Below are 14216 nucleotides of genomic sequence, written 5' to 3'. Positions count from 1 at the left end.
TTGTTACTGTTGCTCCCAGATATTTGAACTTCTCCACCTCTTCAAAAGATAAATTTCCAATTTTTATATTTCCATTTCGTACAATATTCTCGTCACGAGACATAATCATATACTTTGTCTTTTCGGGATTTACTTCCAAACCTATCTCTTTACTTGCTTCAAGTAAAATTCCCGTGTTTTCCCTAATCGTTTGTGTATTTTCTCCTAACATATTCACGTCATCTACATAGACAAGCAGCTGATGTAACCCGTTCAATTCCAAACCCTCTCTGTTATCCTGGACTTTCCTAATGGCATAGGCTACTCTAGAGCAAAGTTAAAAAGTAAAGGTGATAGTGCATCTCCTTGCTTTAGCCCACAGTGAATTGGAAACGCATCTGACAGAAACTGACCTATACGAACTCTGCTATACGTTTCACTGAGACACATTTTAATTAATCGAACTAGTTTCTTGGGAATACCAAATTCAATAAGTGTAACTTGTACAATAATGAAAATTAGTAGGTGTAAAACACTGTTCTTTTGCTATATGAAAAAAATATTTTACAATAAAAAAAATTACTTATATATTTTTTCAAAATCCAAAATGGTGACAGTTCACTGTGTAGTGATGAAGTATTTCCTTCATAACTCCTACTCTTTTCAACTTTTTCATGTTCTCTTTCTTTTATTTTATTGCTGAAACTCATGTTTGCAATATCATGCTCTTTCAACTACATTCTTTAATAAATAATATTTTTTTATTTTGTGTTAAAGCAATATGCTGATATATGACCATTTTTTAAATGAATTTATTTTTTACCAGAAAATGCACTGAGCATGCGCAGTATGTTAAAACTGGAACTTCAAAAATTCAGGTGGCCCAAATTTTGTTTCTGGGTCTGTACATACTTTCCTAGGACTCCAGTCAGCCAAAATAGTAATGTCAGAAACCAACACAATATCACACAAGTTATTTAATACTCACCAGGCTCAGTAGCGTTGTCAGGCCAGATCTTTTAAAATGTCTGTTGAAATCCATGAAGAAATAAAATGATAGCTTCTTGCAGGTAAATACAGAAGAAAAACATCACAGTACGTAACAAAGTATACCATATATTGTTTTCTGCAGTGTCAATCAGAAACATGTTTGATATAAAATGGCTCACAGGTTCAACAAACTTCATGTATACAACAAAAATTACAACAATCACTGTCGAAAACATGAGCTACAAAATACTGTATGTATATTATGTTATAAAATCTCTCGTATAAAACTTATTTGCATTGTTCAATACCGGTACTTATTTCATAAATGACTAAAATACAACAAAAAGAGAATGCTGTTTGGAGCAGCATCTGGAAAAGTTTATCCTCGTTTCTGTGGTCATTATTTAGTAAATCTATATCAGACACAAGGCACTAGGTTCGTTTGGCGATAAATAAGCCATCAGAAACTTAAACAGAAAAAAGGTCATTGGGTACTCAAAGGCTTGTAAGAAAATAGATAATAAACAATACCAACAACAAAAAAACTAAATTACAAAGCTGTTGTATTTTACTACCAGCTTTGCAGATGATATCACACAGTGATTTTTTTTATGATATCTGATACAGCATTATTAAATAATGCAAAACTACATTTTTTATTGACAAAAAAAACATAATACGATTCATAATGTTCAATAATAGTACATTATGCAACAAGCCTATAATGGTAGTAATTAAGACGCGAGTATGTTTATGAAACGAGCGCGAGTTTCATAAATTTCATACGAGCATCTTAATTACCGTTATAGGCAAGTTTCATACGACTTTTTATGCTCGACCATATTTCTAACTTGAAATTATTCTTATCTGACTGGGGAGCGGAAATGACCTTGTGCAATATCTCGTAAATTGTGAGATGTGCGCAGACGCGAAAGTATTGATTTTTCCCTAGAAACAAATGTCATTGACCTTGATATAATCTAGAGAGTAAAATAAACATTAATCTTGATATAACCTTGAAATTGATTTAGACATTGAAAAACGAGATGACAAATTGAATTTATTTGAATATTATTTACAATTAACGCTAATTATTATAGTTACAGAACATAACCTTCTGCGACAGTATTGGATTTCCAGCCTCCATGACGTTTCACTAGTTGTCTTTCGATTGCATATCCGAGAATAATCGATACTTGCGGTTTCATATTGCTACAAAGGTGTTTTCTGATTGGTGGAACACCTGAACTTTAATGAATAGGTGTACTTTAATGAGGTCCATTAAAGGGCTGCTACCAGGTGTATAATTACTACATTTGGGCATGGTCGAGCATAAAAGAAACTTGTTGTATTCCTCATTAAATGTAATTCAGTCTGCATTTTCCAATCATCATAACTTGAGACGAGAATTTCATGCACTATAAAATCCCTAAATATTCATGTATTCATGCGCTATCGAACTATGAAACATGCATAATCAAGCGAAAAATACATTAAAATATGCACTTTCATTTTTGTTCCAAATGTCTTATCTCACTTCATTTTTTTGCACAATTAACATCATTTATAAATTGATTTCTGTGAAGTTCCTGCGGTTGTCAGTCATTTGTAGGCACATTGCAAGAAGTTTATGGGTGCAAACTTGAATGAACATATTTGTGACAGTGTTAGATCAAATTCTTCATTCAAGTTTTTGCCACAAATAACCTTCTTCACTGAACAAAAGAATCCGTAGTCCGGGTTCGAATTTATGACCCTGTCCAGTTTGTTTTTCGCCGCTACACCCACTTTCCACGGGCATAACTGAGGGATCTATGGAATTCTTTGCATATTCTTTCCTTTTTTGCATTCTAGCAATATGTGAAGCAGATGCGATATGCTGGTCGACTTGGAAATTTTCAGTACATTTCATCTGAAATTATAATAGACCTTACGGTTACCTAGATACGACTTAAAAACGGATATCGTAATTTAGTTAATTATTTTAAAGAAGTTTAGTAATTTTTAGAAAGAACAACTGCCATAGGAAATATTCGGAAACAGAATAGCAGTGTTTACCTCTTTATTGCAACAATCGCAGAATACAACATCCCCATCGGATCTAAAAAAAAAAAAAAACCTTTCGTTTAATCCACTGTGCAAAGAGTACACTTTTGGAACTTTTAATTGGAAGCATATTAGAACCACATTAACACACGCAAACAGAATAAATAAACACATTAACCTCTTACGAGGTTCACACACTGCAAAGACAGTTTAGCAAATGATTCCAATTTTAGGAGAATCTAAATTGCTACTAGTGCTGGAAAAAGGAGAGAATTTATAACTTCCCTGAAAGAGGGTGCTTTTGACCTAAATTATTTGTCGGCAGTTTCCTTGAACTCTCTATATTTCCCTCTCTACTGTCCCCAAAATATCCAACTTAATAAATCCATTTATGACACACAGTCTATAGAGGGTCGTCGGTAAAGTGTTGTAAAAGTGAATTTACGTCCAGGGAAAGGCCGGTGAATCTTTCTTATGTCCCAGCCACTAATAAATAAATAAAAAAAATATGCCTTGGATTCAAAGTATTGAGTAGTAGAAATTGATGTGATCACTGGGAGAGCTGTAAGCCCGCCCAACCCACCCTAAATACGTACCTTACTTATATATGAAAATCGTCGTGCGTGAACGAAGAATACCGTCATATTTCTTTAATGTAACAGTGGATTTCAGTGTTGCCAACATAGTAATAATATACACACCTAATCAAACCTAATCTAATCCTTCTCATAATACTACACACCTAATCAAACCCAACCTATCCTGTCACATAACACACACCTAATCAAATATAACCTAACCTGTCACATAATACTACACACCTGTAGCAACATTCCTAAAATTTAGTATCATTTCATTTTCATGTATTGCAGACTCTGCCAATCGTGTCGGTTTCCATCTAGTGGAAGTGGATCATACTAATACTACTAATTCGAAGAAGAAGCAATGGCGACTTTCATAATAATTACATTTTACATGTTTCGTGATGTACTGAATGAGTTAATGTAGTAATAATTCTCTATATATTGTACAATAAGATTTGAAATGTGTTGTGGTTGTGATAAAAGTATTGAAAATTGGTTTATAGCGGCACATAGGCAGTGAAAAAGGAGTGCAATATTCGTTTAGTGGCTGGTGGATGCTCTAGATTGACCGAAAGGTCTTCTAACATCTTATTGTGAAAATCTTAACATTTTCTTTAGTTTTTCTGTTATTTAGTTTTTTTTTCTTTTCCTTCTTCAACCCTGATTCCTAAAATAAGGGACATAAAAATCGAGAAACTGAGGTTTCCACTCAAAAACATTAAAACATGCATTTAAACTTAATTTAATGTATATTATAAGCTTTATTAAGCTAAAAATCGCTTAAATATGCATTATGCATGTTTTTATCTCCAAAACATGCAAATATGCACGGAAAAAGTACACATATTTGTAACTGGAAAGTAATGAAATGGACAAGTTTGAGCTATGTCCTACGTTCCTATAAAAAATATACATTTGCATGGAATTCTTGTCTCTAATTATAAGAGTATCAATCTTTTACCATCTGAATAAATTTGTTTTATTCGACTTTCAACAGGAATTAACTCAAGCTTTCTGTTTGGCGGCATCAATGATGTGTCTGGAAATAACCAGACGTTGAATCTGGGATGTTCCTTCGTAGATTTGGTAGACCTTGGCATCTCTCATCAGCTTCTCTACAGGATATTCAGAGTTGAAACCAACTCCTCCAAATATCTGAATAAATAATATTCAAAAGTTTCAAACACAAAGTTCTTCCCCAGCTGGTCAATCACAACTCACTTATAATTGCCACATATTCTCACCTGGACGGCATCTGACACGCATTTGTTGGCCATGTCAGCTGCATGGGCCTTTGCAATGGATGACATATAGGAGTTCCTGATGCCATTGTCCGTCTGCCAGGCCGCCATTTGCCATGCAAGTCTTGCAGTCTCTATGTTCATTGCCATGTCAGCCAACATGAAGGCAATAGCCTGTATATTCAAGGGAGATTATTTAATGACTCTTCTATGTTAGCAAAGTTTTAAAAAATGTATAATAATAATAATAATAATAATAATAATAATAATAATAAATAATAATAAATAATAATAATAATAATAATAATAATAATAGTTTTACTAATTGTGCTCGGTCAACAGCAATTAGCCAATAATAGGATAGCACAAAAGTTACAATAGTAACAACAATATTAGTGAAAACGACAAAAATAGTACATTATGCAACGAGCCTATAATGGTAGTAATTAAGATGCGAGTATGTTTATGAAACGAGAGCAAGCGTGTTTCATAATTTTCATACGAGCGTCTTAATTACCATTATAGGCAAGTTTCATACGACTTTTTATGCTCGACCATATTTCTAACTTGAAATTATTCATAAGTATTCACAGTGGCGGTGCGTCAATAAGAGCACAAGAGCATGTGAACACCTTGTTTCCATTAATGCACGACTAGTTTTATTATTTGATACCGTATTGACGTAGTGGGGATCTATATCAGAATCGAGTATAAACTTCCCGCATCTTGCATAAACTTCTTATGTAAACTTGGCAACATCCGTTCACGTACAAGCCGTGCTCTTTTCGAGATGGTTACAGGAATTTCACGCATGTGCGGGAGAAAATTGTCTTTAGCTGGCCGCTTATGACTCGTCAAGAGCACAAAGCGTTAAGTGAACATGATGAGTATCTATCCTACAGATGTCAGGTGCATCGGTGCCTGTCGTTCACGTGCTATATCTCGAGGAGGAAATTTAATAGCCTGTAGATGTCAGCATTTGACTGTAGGAACGTTTACTTACGTCTATGTGTGTACAGTGCTGCTACGAGAGTGTAGTTTGTGAATTACTATACTTCAGTGTCAGCATAATAGCATAATTTGGCTTTCAAACACGTGCTGGCTGACTGTGGCGGTGGTATGAATTTAAATATCTGTATGGCAGTGTATAATATTTAAGAATAATATTTACTGGCATGTATTTATAGTAATCTATGCGAGTGGGATTACAGTACTGGTATAGGCTATACTGTATCAGTGTGTTGTGAATCAAAATATATTACTGAACACACGCGTTTGTAAATAACGGTTTTTTTCGATAGTGAAACATTGGAATCATGACATTTCATATTAGACTAAACATACGATTTCAAATTCTCTTCGATTTTGGAACCACAGAATTGTGAACACACATAATATTTTATCACGAGCCGCCACTGATTATTATTATTATTATTATTATTATTATTATTATTATTATTATTATTATATGTTGTTTTGAATTTATATACGATTTTTTTCGATAGTGAAACATTGGAATCATGTCATTTCATATTAGACTAAACATACGATTTCAAATTCTCTTCGATTTTGGAACCACAAAATTGTGAACACACATAATATTTTATCACGAGCCGCCACTGAGTATTCATGTTATTCTTATCTGACTGGGGAGCGGAACTGACCTTGTGCAATATCTCGTAAATTGTGAGATGTGCGCAGACGCGAAAGTAATGATTTTTTCCGAGAAACAAATGAAGGGTACACGGGGAAAATGAACAATGTCACATTTCCATTAGAGGTGGGATAGTGATCTATTTCAGTATATTACTGCAAAATTTATTGGTGTTTCTACTTGAAATGAAGGAAATGATGGATGTATCCGTGGTTTTAATTCTCCTTTACCACTTTTAATAAAAATAACACTAAAGTTTGTAGTAATACAGTGAATTAGATAACGACATCACCCTTAAGAGCATTGTGACATTGTTCGTTTTTCCCGTGTACCCATTAAAATATCATTGACCTTGATATAATCTAGAGAGTAAAATAAACATTAATCTTGATATAACCTTGAAATTGATTTAGACATTGAAAAACGAGATGACAAATTGAATTTATTTGAATATTATTTACAATTAACGCTAATTATTATAGTAACAGAACATAATCTTCTGAGACAGTATTGGATTTCCAGCCTCCGTGATGTTCGTTAGTTATCTTTCGATTGCATATCCGAGAATAATCAATACTTGCGCTTTCATATTGCTACAATGGTGTTTTCTGATTGGTAGAACACCTGAATTTAATGAATAGGTGTACTTTAGTGAGGTCCATTAAAGGGCTGCTACCAGGTGTATAATTACTATAGTGGGACCATCGGATCTGTGCCCCCCCGTAAGATATGCGAACTGAACCCTAATTCCTTTTCAGCCTCGGTAATTCATTTCCCTCCTTGCATTCCTATCTCTCTCTTTTCTATCTCTCTCCCTTTCTCTGCCCCACTGCTCACAATTTTGAACCTTCTTCAGTTTATTTGCACTTGCAGTCCAGTGTTGTCAACTCAACATCTATGCTGTAGCACGGAGCGATGAAAAAAATATTATTAAGCAAGTAATAGCATTTTTCGATGAAGAGAAACAAACAGTTCAATATCTGTTTCCTCTATATCAGGCAACGAAAAGAGCAGCTGCGATCATAGATGAGGCTTATTTTATTTCAATCGATTATGTATTAAAATTACTTACTTAACTAATACTGATATAATACAACATTTTTATGTAATTTATATAGGCAGGTCAGAACACCTAATAAAGAAAATCAGGCGAGAGGGAGTCTGTGCAGGAGATGAAAAGCTAGAATCACCAGGGAGGAAGAGACCAAGGGAATCTTTAATTCTTGTAGATGATATGGAGTGATATATTTTAAGAAGAAAGATACAAGAATTTTATACCATGCAGAAAGAAGTTCCGACTTTGAAGAAATTATTGAAGGTTGCGAGGAAAGCAATACATTTCTAAGGTGGGAAAGAAACGTTACGGATTAATAGAAGAGGAAGTAGCTAGATTTGTTATCAACTTGGGTGAAGACAGCAGCAGCAGCAATAGTAGTGACTCAGATTCAGATATGTCCGGGATATGCCCTCTGTTATGTCATGCATAATACAAGTCTTGTTCTTTTGTAAATATGTAAATTATTTTCATAAGAATAAATTAGAACTCCTGCACATTATCACTATGTAATGTTCTATAGTATGTATTAACTTCGCCATAGCCGGTCCTTAGCCCAGATGAGAAAGAAAGAGGGTACATGACTGTGTGTTCATTCATTCCTACAATTTTATAATTTTATTAGGCCTTCAAGATCACGTTCCAAACCTAACAAAATAAGATAATAAGGTGAAGAAAAAGTATTTATGACGAAAACATTTCTTTTTAGAAACGAAATAGATTCCCTTCACATAAATTCCATTTAACCAACAAATATCCACTGTAATCATAATTATCTCCAATTAATCGTAGAAGTTAATTAGCGTCATTAGATATACTTAAATTAAATTATGAATAAGTAATTATAATTAACCTCACATTATTAATAAGCAATCTTCAAGAGACATGACACTGTTTGGCGGAAGTTTGGCAACACCCCTATTCGGCAAGGTTCGTGGCCTGCAGTTTGACATGATGGGAGGAAAGCTGGTGGAATGGAGTGAGTAGAGGCGTTAACTTTCATGTCTTGAAGGTCTCAGTGGTTACAGCAGAACATAATTCTTATAACTTAATACTTGCCTGGTGGTGTGCTATCGGGACTCCAAAAGTCTTCCTCTCCAAGGCATACTTCGTTGCTTCATCCAGAGCTCGTTGAGCCAAACCTGTAGCTCCTGATGCAACCTGTTGTAGAAATTTGTGCATTCTGGAGTACTAAGTTCCTGTTTTGAATCTTTTTTTTTACAATCAACCACACAGGTTGCAATTTTTTCTTGTAATTCTTCACTAGCATAAATTTCTTTTATACATCAATAAAGTGCAATACAAAATAACAATTATGATGATAAAATACTTTTCTTTATATTAAATTAAGGCTGGTTCACAATAAACCAGAAACGGAAACGACAACGAGAACGGAAATATTGTTAAAATAAATGTATTTAAATGTGAGCATTCACAATTAACTATTGTGAGTGCTCACATTTAAATACATTTATTTTAACATTTCTGTTCTCATTCCCGCTGTCGTTTCCGTTTCCGTTTTATTGTGAACCAACCTTTAGTAAGATTCAAATACTATTTTGTATGCAAATTTACATTATCGAAATCATTAATAAGAGTTCTGGTATTTAAAAATTCCGTACATATACAAATGTGAATTAAGAGAGGATACTAAATGTTGTCTGCGAACATAGGGAATGACAGACCACGTTAAAAAAATTAACTACCCCTATCTTGAAATTTTTTCACAACCAAATGGGGCAACTTATACTTTCACTAGTGCATGCGATGTTCAAACTTCAAACACCACTTCCTTTATGTCCTCATCGAATATCCTACCTTCCCAAATTACTCTTTTCATCTCTGCCTGCACTGTGCACTGGTGTTATGGCATATCTAGAGGGAGAGTGATCACTTTGAATGTCTTCTCAAGTTACTGACACCGCAGCTCATTACTGAGATCCCCAGATGCATCAATAGAGCAAAAAACGAAACTATATGCTGAGCCAGACCTACCGGTAGTTAAAAAAATTGACAGGGGCTTTGCTATGTTGCATATCTTTACATAATACTACTTGTGAGTGTGATCACTTGTAAGTGCAAGAAAAAACAAGGGAAACACAAGGAAAATAAGGGGAATAAAAGGAGAGTAAGAAAAATGCAGGGAGAACAAGGGAAATACAAGGAAAACAAGGGGAATAAAAGTAGAGTAAGAAAAATGCAGGGAGAACAAGGGAAATACAAGGAAAACAAGGGGAATAAAAGTAGAGTAAGAAAAATGCAGGGAGAACAAGGGAAATACAAGGAAAACAAGGGGAATAAAAGTAGAGTAAGAAAAATGCAGGGAGAACAAGGGAAATACAAGGAAAACAAGGGGAATAAAAGTAGAGTAAGAAAAATGCAGGGAGAACAAGGGAAATACAAGGAAAACAAGGGGAATAAAAGTAGAGTAAGAAAAATGCAGGGAGAACAAGGGAAATACAAGGAAAACAAGGGGAATAAAAGTAGAGTAAGAAAAATGCAGGGAGAACAAGGGAAATACAAGGAAAACAAGGGGAATAAAAGTAGAGTAAGAAAAATGCAGGGAGAACAAGGGAAATACAAGGAAAACAAGGGGAATAAAAGTAGAGTAAGAAAAATGCAGGGAGAACAAGGGAAATACAAGGAAAACAAGGGGAATAAAAGTAGAGTAAGAAAAATGCAGGGAGAACAAGGGAAATACAAGGAAAACAAGGGGAATAAAAGTAGAGTACGAAAAATGCAGAGAGAACAAGGGAAATACAAGGAAAACAAGGGGAATAAAGGAACAAGGAATACAAGGAGAACAAAGAGATAAAAGGAGAACAAGGAAAATACAAGAGAAACAAAGGGAATACAGGGAAATACAAGGAGAACAAAGCGAATAAAAGGAGAAGGGAAATACAAGGAAAACAAGGGGAATAAAAGGAGAACAAGGAGAATACAAGAAAAAAGGAGAATACAAGGAAAACAAGGGGAATAAAAGTAGGGTAAGAAAAATGCAGGGAGAACAAGGGGAAATACAAGGAAAACAAGGGGAATAAAAGAACAAGGAATACAAGGAGAACAAAGGGAATAAAATGAGAACAAGGAAAATACAAGAAAAACAAGGGGAATAAAAGAAGGAAAATACAAGGAAAACAATGGGAATAAAAGGAGAGCAAGGAGAATACAAGAAAAACGAGGGGAATACAAGGAAAACAAGGGGAATACGAGGAGAACAAGGGGAATAAAAGAAGGAAAATACAAGAAAAACAAGGGGAATAAAAGGAGATCAAGGAGAATAAAAGGAGATCAAGGAGAATACAAGGAAACAAGGGGAATAGAAGGAGAACAAGGGGAATAAAAGGAGAAGGGGTATAAAAGGAAAACAAGGGGAATACGAGGAGAACAAGGGGAATAAAAGAAGGAAAATACAAAGAAAACAAGGGGAATAAAAGGAGATCAAGGAGAATACAAGGAAAACATGGGGAATAAAAGGAGAAGGGAAATACAAGGAAAACAAGAGGAATACAAGAAAAACAAGGGGAATACAAGGAAAAGAAGGGGAATACAAGGAGAACAAAGGGAATAAAAGGAGAACAAGGAAAATACAAGAAAAACAAACGGAATACAGGGAGATGGATGGGAATACAAGGAGAACAAGGGGAATACAAGGGGATAAAAGGAGAAGGGAAATACAAGGAAAACAAGAGGAATACAAGAAAAACACGGGGAATACAAGGAAAACAAGGTGAATACAAGGAGAACAAAGGGAATAAAAGGAGAACAAGGAAAATACAAGAAAAACAAACAGAATACAGGGAAATGGAAGGGAATACAAGGAGAACAAGAGTAATAAAAGGAGAAGGAAAATACAAGGAAAACAAGGGGAATAAAAGGAGAAAAAGGAGAATACAAGAAAAACAAGAGGAATACAAGAAAAACAAGGGGAATACAAGGAAAACAAAGAGAATAAAAGGAGAACAAGGGAAATACAAGGAAAATTAGGGAAATACAGGAAAACTGAGGAAATACAAGGAGAATAAGGGAATACAAGAATACAAGAAAAGAAAAAAAGAGAATACAAGGAGAAGAAGCGAAATACAAGGAGAAAAAAGGGAATATAAGAAACACAAGGAAAAACTGTAAGGAAACCAAGGGGTATACAAGGAGAATAAGGGGAAGGCGAAGAGTACAAAAGGAAGACGAGTATGAGAAGGAGACGACGAGGACAAGGGAAACACGAGAAGGACGAGGGGAATATGGGGAGAAAAGAGAAAGTCGAGGAGGACAATGTCATGTTTGCAGATGGTTTTTATTATCCACTTTATATATTACTGTAACAAACTGGCCACAGGTAAAATATACTGAATATTTGTGAAAAGGTAGGCTTTTCCTAAAGAATCAGTTCGAATCATATGAAGGTATTAAACATGAAAACATGCTACTTACACCTGGTCTGGTCTTGTCGAATGCTCCCATTGCAATTTTGAAGCCTGCTCCTTCCCCCAAGAGGACGTTTTCTTTAGGAACACGGACATCTTCGAACTTGATGCCTCTTGTATCAGAGCACCGCTGTCCCATGTTGATTTCCTGAAATCAAGAAGTCCGAATCTTGCTCAGCTCTGAACAACAAAAAGGCGCAGCAGAATATTTCCCTGGATTTAATACATGTGCGTACATTTTCTTATCTGGGCTCACCTTTCTCCCTGGTGTAACTCCTGGTGTATCTCGCTCCACAATGAAACCTGTGAAAGCTTTGGCTGCTGGGCACTTGGGATCTGAATGCGTTCGAGCCAACACAAAGTACCTGACAAAAAATAATAAGGAACAGATGCATTATAGGACCCACCCCGAGTATTCCATAGTATCGATTATATATTGTCTATTTTCGATTATTATATCAGGTATGCCATCTCAACAATACTAAATACATATAGTACTATAAACATGTATAATTTAATAAAACCAACAATAATGATATTAAGCTCATATTAGTCACCTTTGTTATACAATATATTAAATTTTATTCAAAATAAAGTTGAAACAAACCAAAGCTAAACTTTAAACACAGTAACATTAAACTTTCAAACAATACAACATTGGTATTAATACAACAATAAAATTAAGTTCATATTAGTCATCTTTATAATATATTATAAAATACCAATTCTACTCAATTTATACTGCATTTTTGGTCCAGGGAAAATATTGGTCTTTCACAAAAACACATTTTTACTAGTATTTTCCCTGGACCAAAGAATTAAAAACAAAATTGGTGTAAAATTAGCATTTTACCATGGACTTCACTGGAGATGTTCTGTTTCATCTTCTCCGTTATCCAAGTGATTTCACAAAGTGCTACGATACAGCATTCCTGTGTCTATAATTTAATACCTTGTAATTTCCAATGACATCTCCACAGGAGTTCATCTCGTTTACTTTTGAATTTCTTCAGTCTCATCCCAGGATTGCATGTTTCGCAAAACATTTCACTCCTAAGTAAATCACATTCGCATTAAAAAAAAAAAAACCATAAACATAGCCTACATGTCTTTATTCATGGATAAAGCTACTAAAAAGTTTACAACTTATTTATAATTCCATAATTTCCATTTCGAGGCCTACATTTTAAATCAAGAGGAAGAATTTGATCCACTTCTTTTTTATATTTAACTATAGCATTCGAAATTGCCGCCATGATTATGATCAAAATAATTTACAACAATTTTGATTGGTTGGCAACATAATGAAAACAGGTTATTTACAAGAAGTCGTCGCTGAACGATTCACATTATTTCCAGGTTAGTTGAATCAACTCATCTAGTGAACGATTCACATTATTTCCAGGTTAGTTGAATCAACTCATCTAGTGAACGATTCACATTATTTCCAGGTTAGTTGAATCAACTCATCTAGTGAACGATATAAATCTTTAAAATACTAGGTGTCTCTCCCTTATCCTCTTGTTACTTGTGGGCCATCCCAAACCCCGACCTCCACCTCTAAGAGCGCCGGTCCTTATATACCCGTCAGTCAAGGCCTTCTGACAAATAAAAGCAATTGACAATAGATATCTCAGTCATGACAACCTCATAAAATATCTTATCAATTGAATAATCGATCTTGCTACGTACAACATAATTATATTATATTATTACCCATTTCAGCGAGTACTGACGACCACTGCAAAATACGATAATTTGGTCCAGGGAATATTCTCTTTTGGCACAACGATGATTTATGTAACATGTTTCTAAATTATTAGTCTTTTAAATACCGGTACATTCTTTAATAAATCACTGAAAAACAAATGTGAATATAGGAAGTGGAGTGAGTACGAAATTATTATTTTTTGGCGCATCATTTTTACGTAAATAACGAAAAATAAAAAGGGATTATTAGAAAGTAAGTACACTGCGTTTGTCAAATGCGCATCACCATGCTTTCGAAAAGGCACTTTTAAGTGCCCGACACCCCGCTTTTTTTCATCATGTGCTACAAGTCAGATCATCATCGGGGCTTGCAGCCCCGATACCCTGCTTTTTTCATCATGTGCTACATGTCGGATCATCATCGGGGCTTGCAGCCCCGATACCCCGCTTTTTCCATCATGTGCTACAAGTCAGATCATCATCGGGGCTTGCAGCCCCGATACCCCGCTTTTTTCACCATGTGCTACATGTCGG

At 34.8% G+C, this 14216-nt stretch overlaps 2 protein-coding genes across 3 annotated transcripts in view; both read right to left on the bottom strand.

The window, feature by feature from the left end:
• The window catches only part of LOC138713166 (medium-chain specific acyl-CoA dehydrogenase, mitochondrial-like), a 632224-nt gene that overhangs the window by 135324 nt on the left and 482684 nt on the right, over nucleotides 1–14216 (bottom strand). The gene's annotated exons all lie outside the window — the stretch shown is intronic.
• Nucleotides 1075–14216, bottom strand: part of LOC138713163 (medium-chain specific acyl-CoA dehydrogenase, mitochondrial-like) — a 36156-nt gene continuing 23014 nt past the window's right edge. The window contains exons 7-11 of the mRNA XM_069845003.1: nucleotides 12229–12337; nucleotides 11980–12120; nucleotides 8608–8709; nucleotides 4844–5014; nucleotides 1075–4754 (exon numbers count right to left, since the gene is read on the bottom strand). Coding sequence (XP_069701104.1) covers nucleotides 4605–4754; nucleotides 4844–5014; nucleotides 8608–8709; nucleotides 11980–12120; nucleotides 12229–12337 — 673 coding nt within the window. The 3' untranslated portion in view covers nucleotides 1075–4604. The remainder of the gene's footprint in view (nucleotides 4755–4843; nucleotides 5015–8607; nucleotides 8710–11979; nucleotides 12121–12228; nucleotides 12338–14216) is intronic.

The sequence above is a fragment of the Periplaneta americana genome, chromosome 14, assembly GCF_040183065.1.
Source record: "Periplaneta americana isolate PAMFEO1 chromosome 14, P.americana_PAMFEO1_priV1, whole genome shotgun sequence".
NCBI classification, from domain to species: Eukaryota; Metazoa; Arthropoda; class Insecta; order Blattodea; family Blattidae; genus Periplaneta; species Periplaneta americana.
This window is presented reverse-complemented; position numbering and strand designations above follow the sequence as displayed.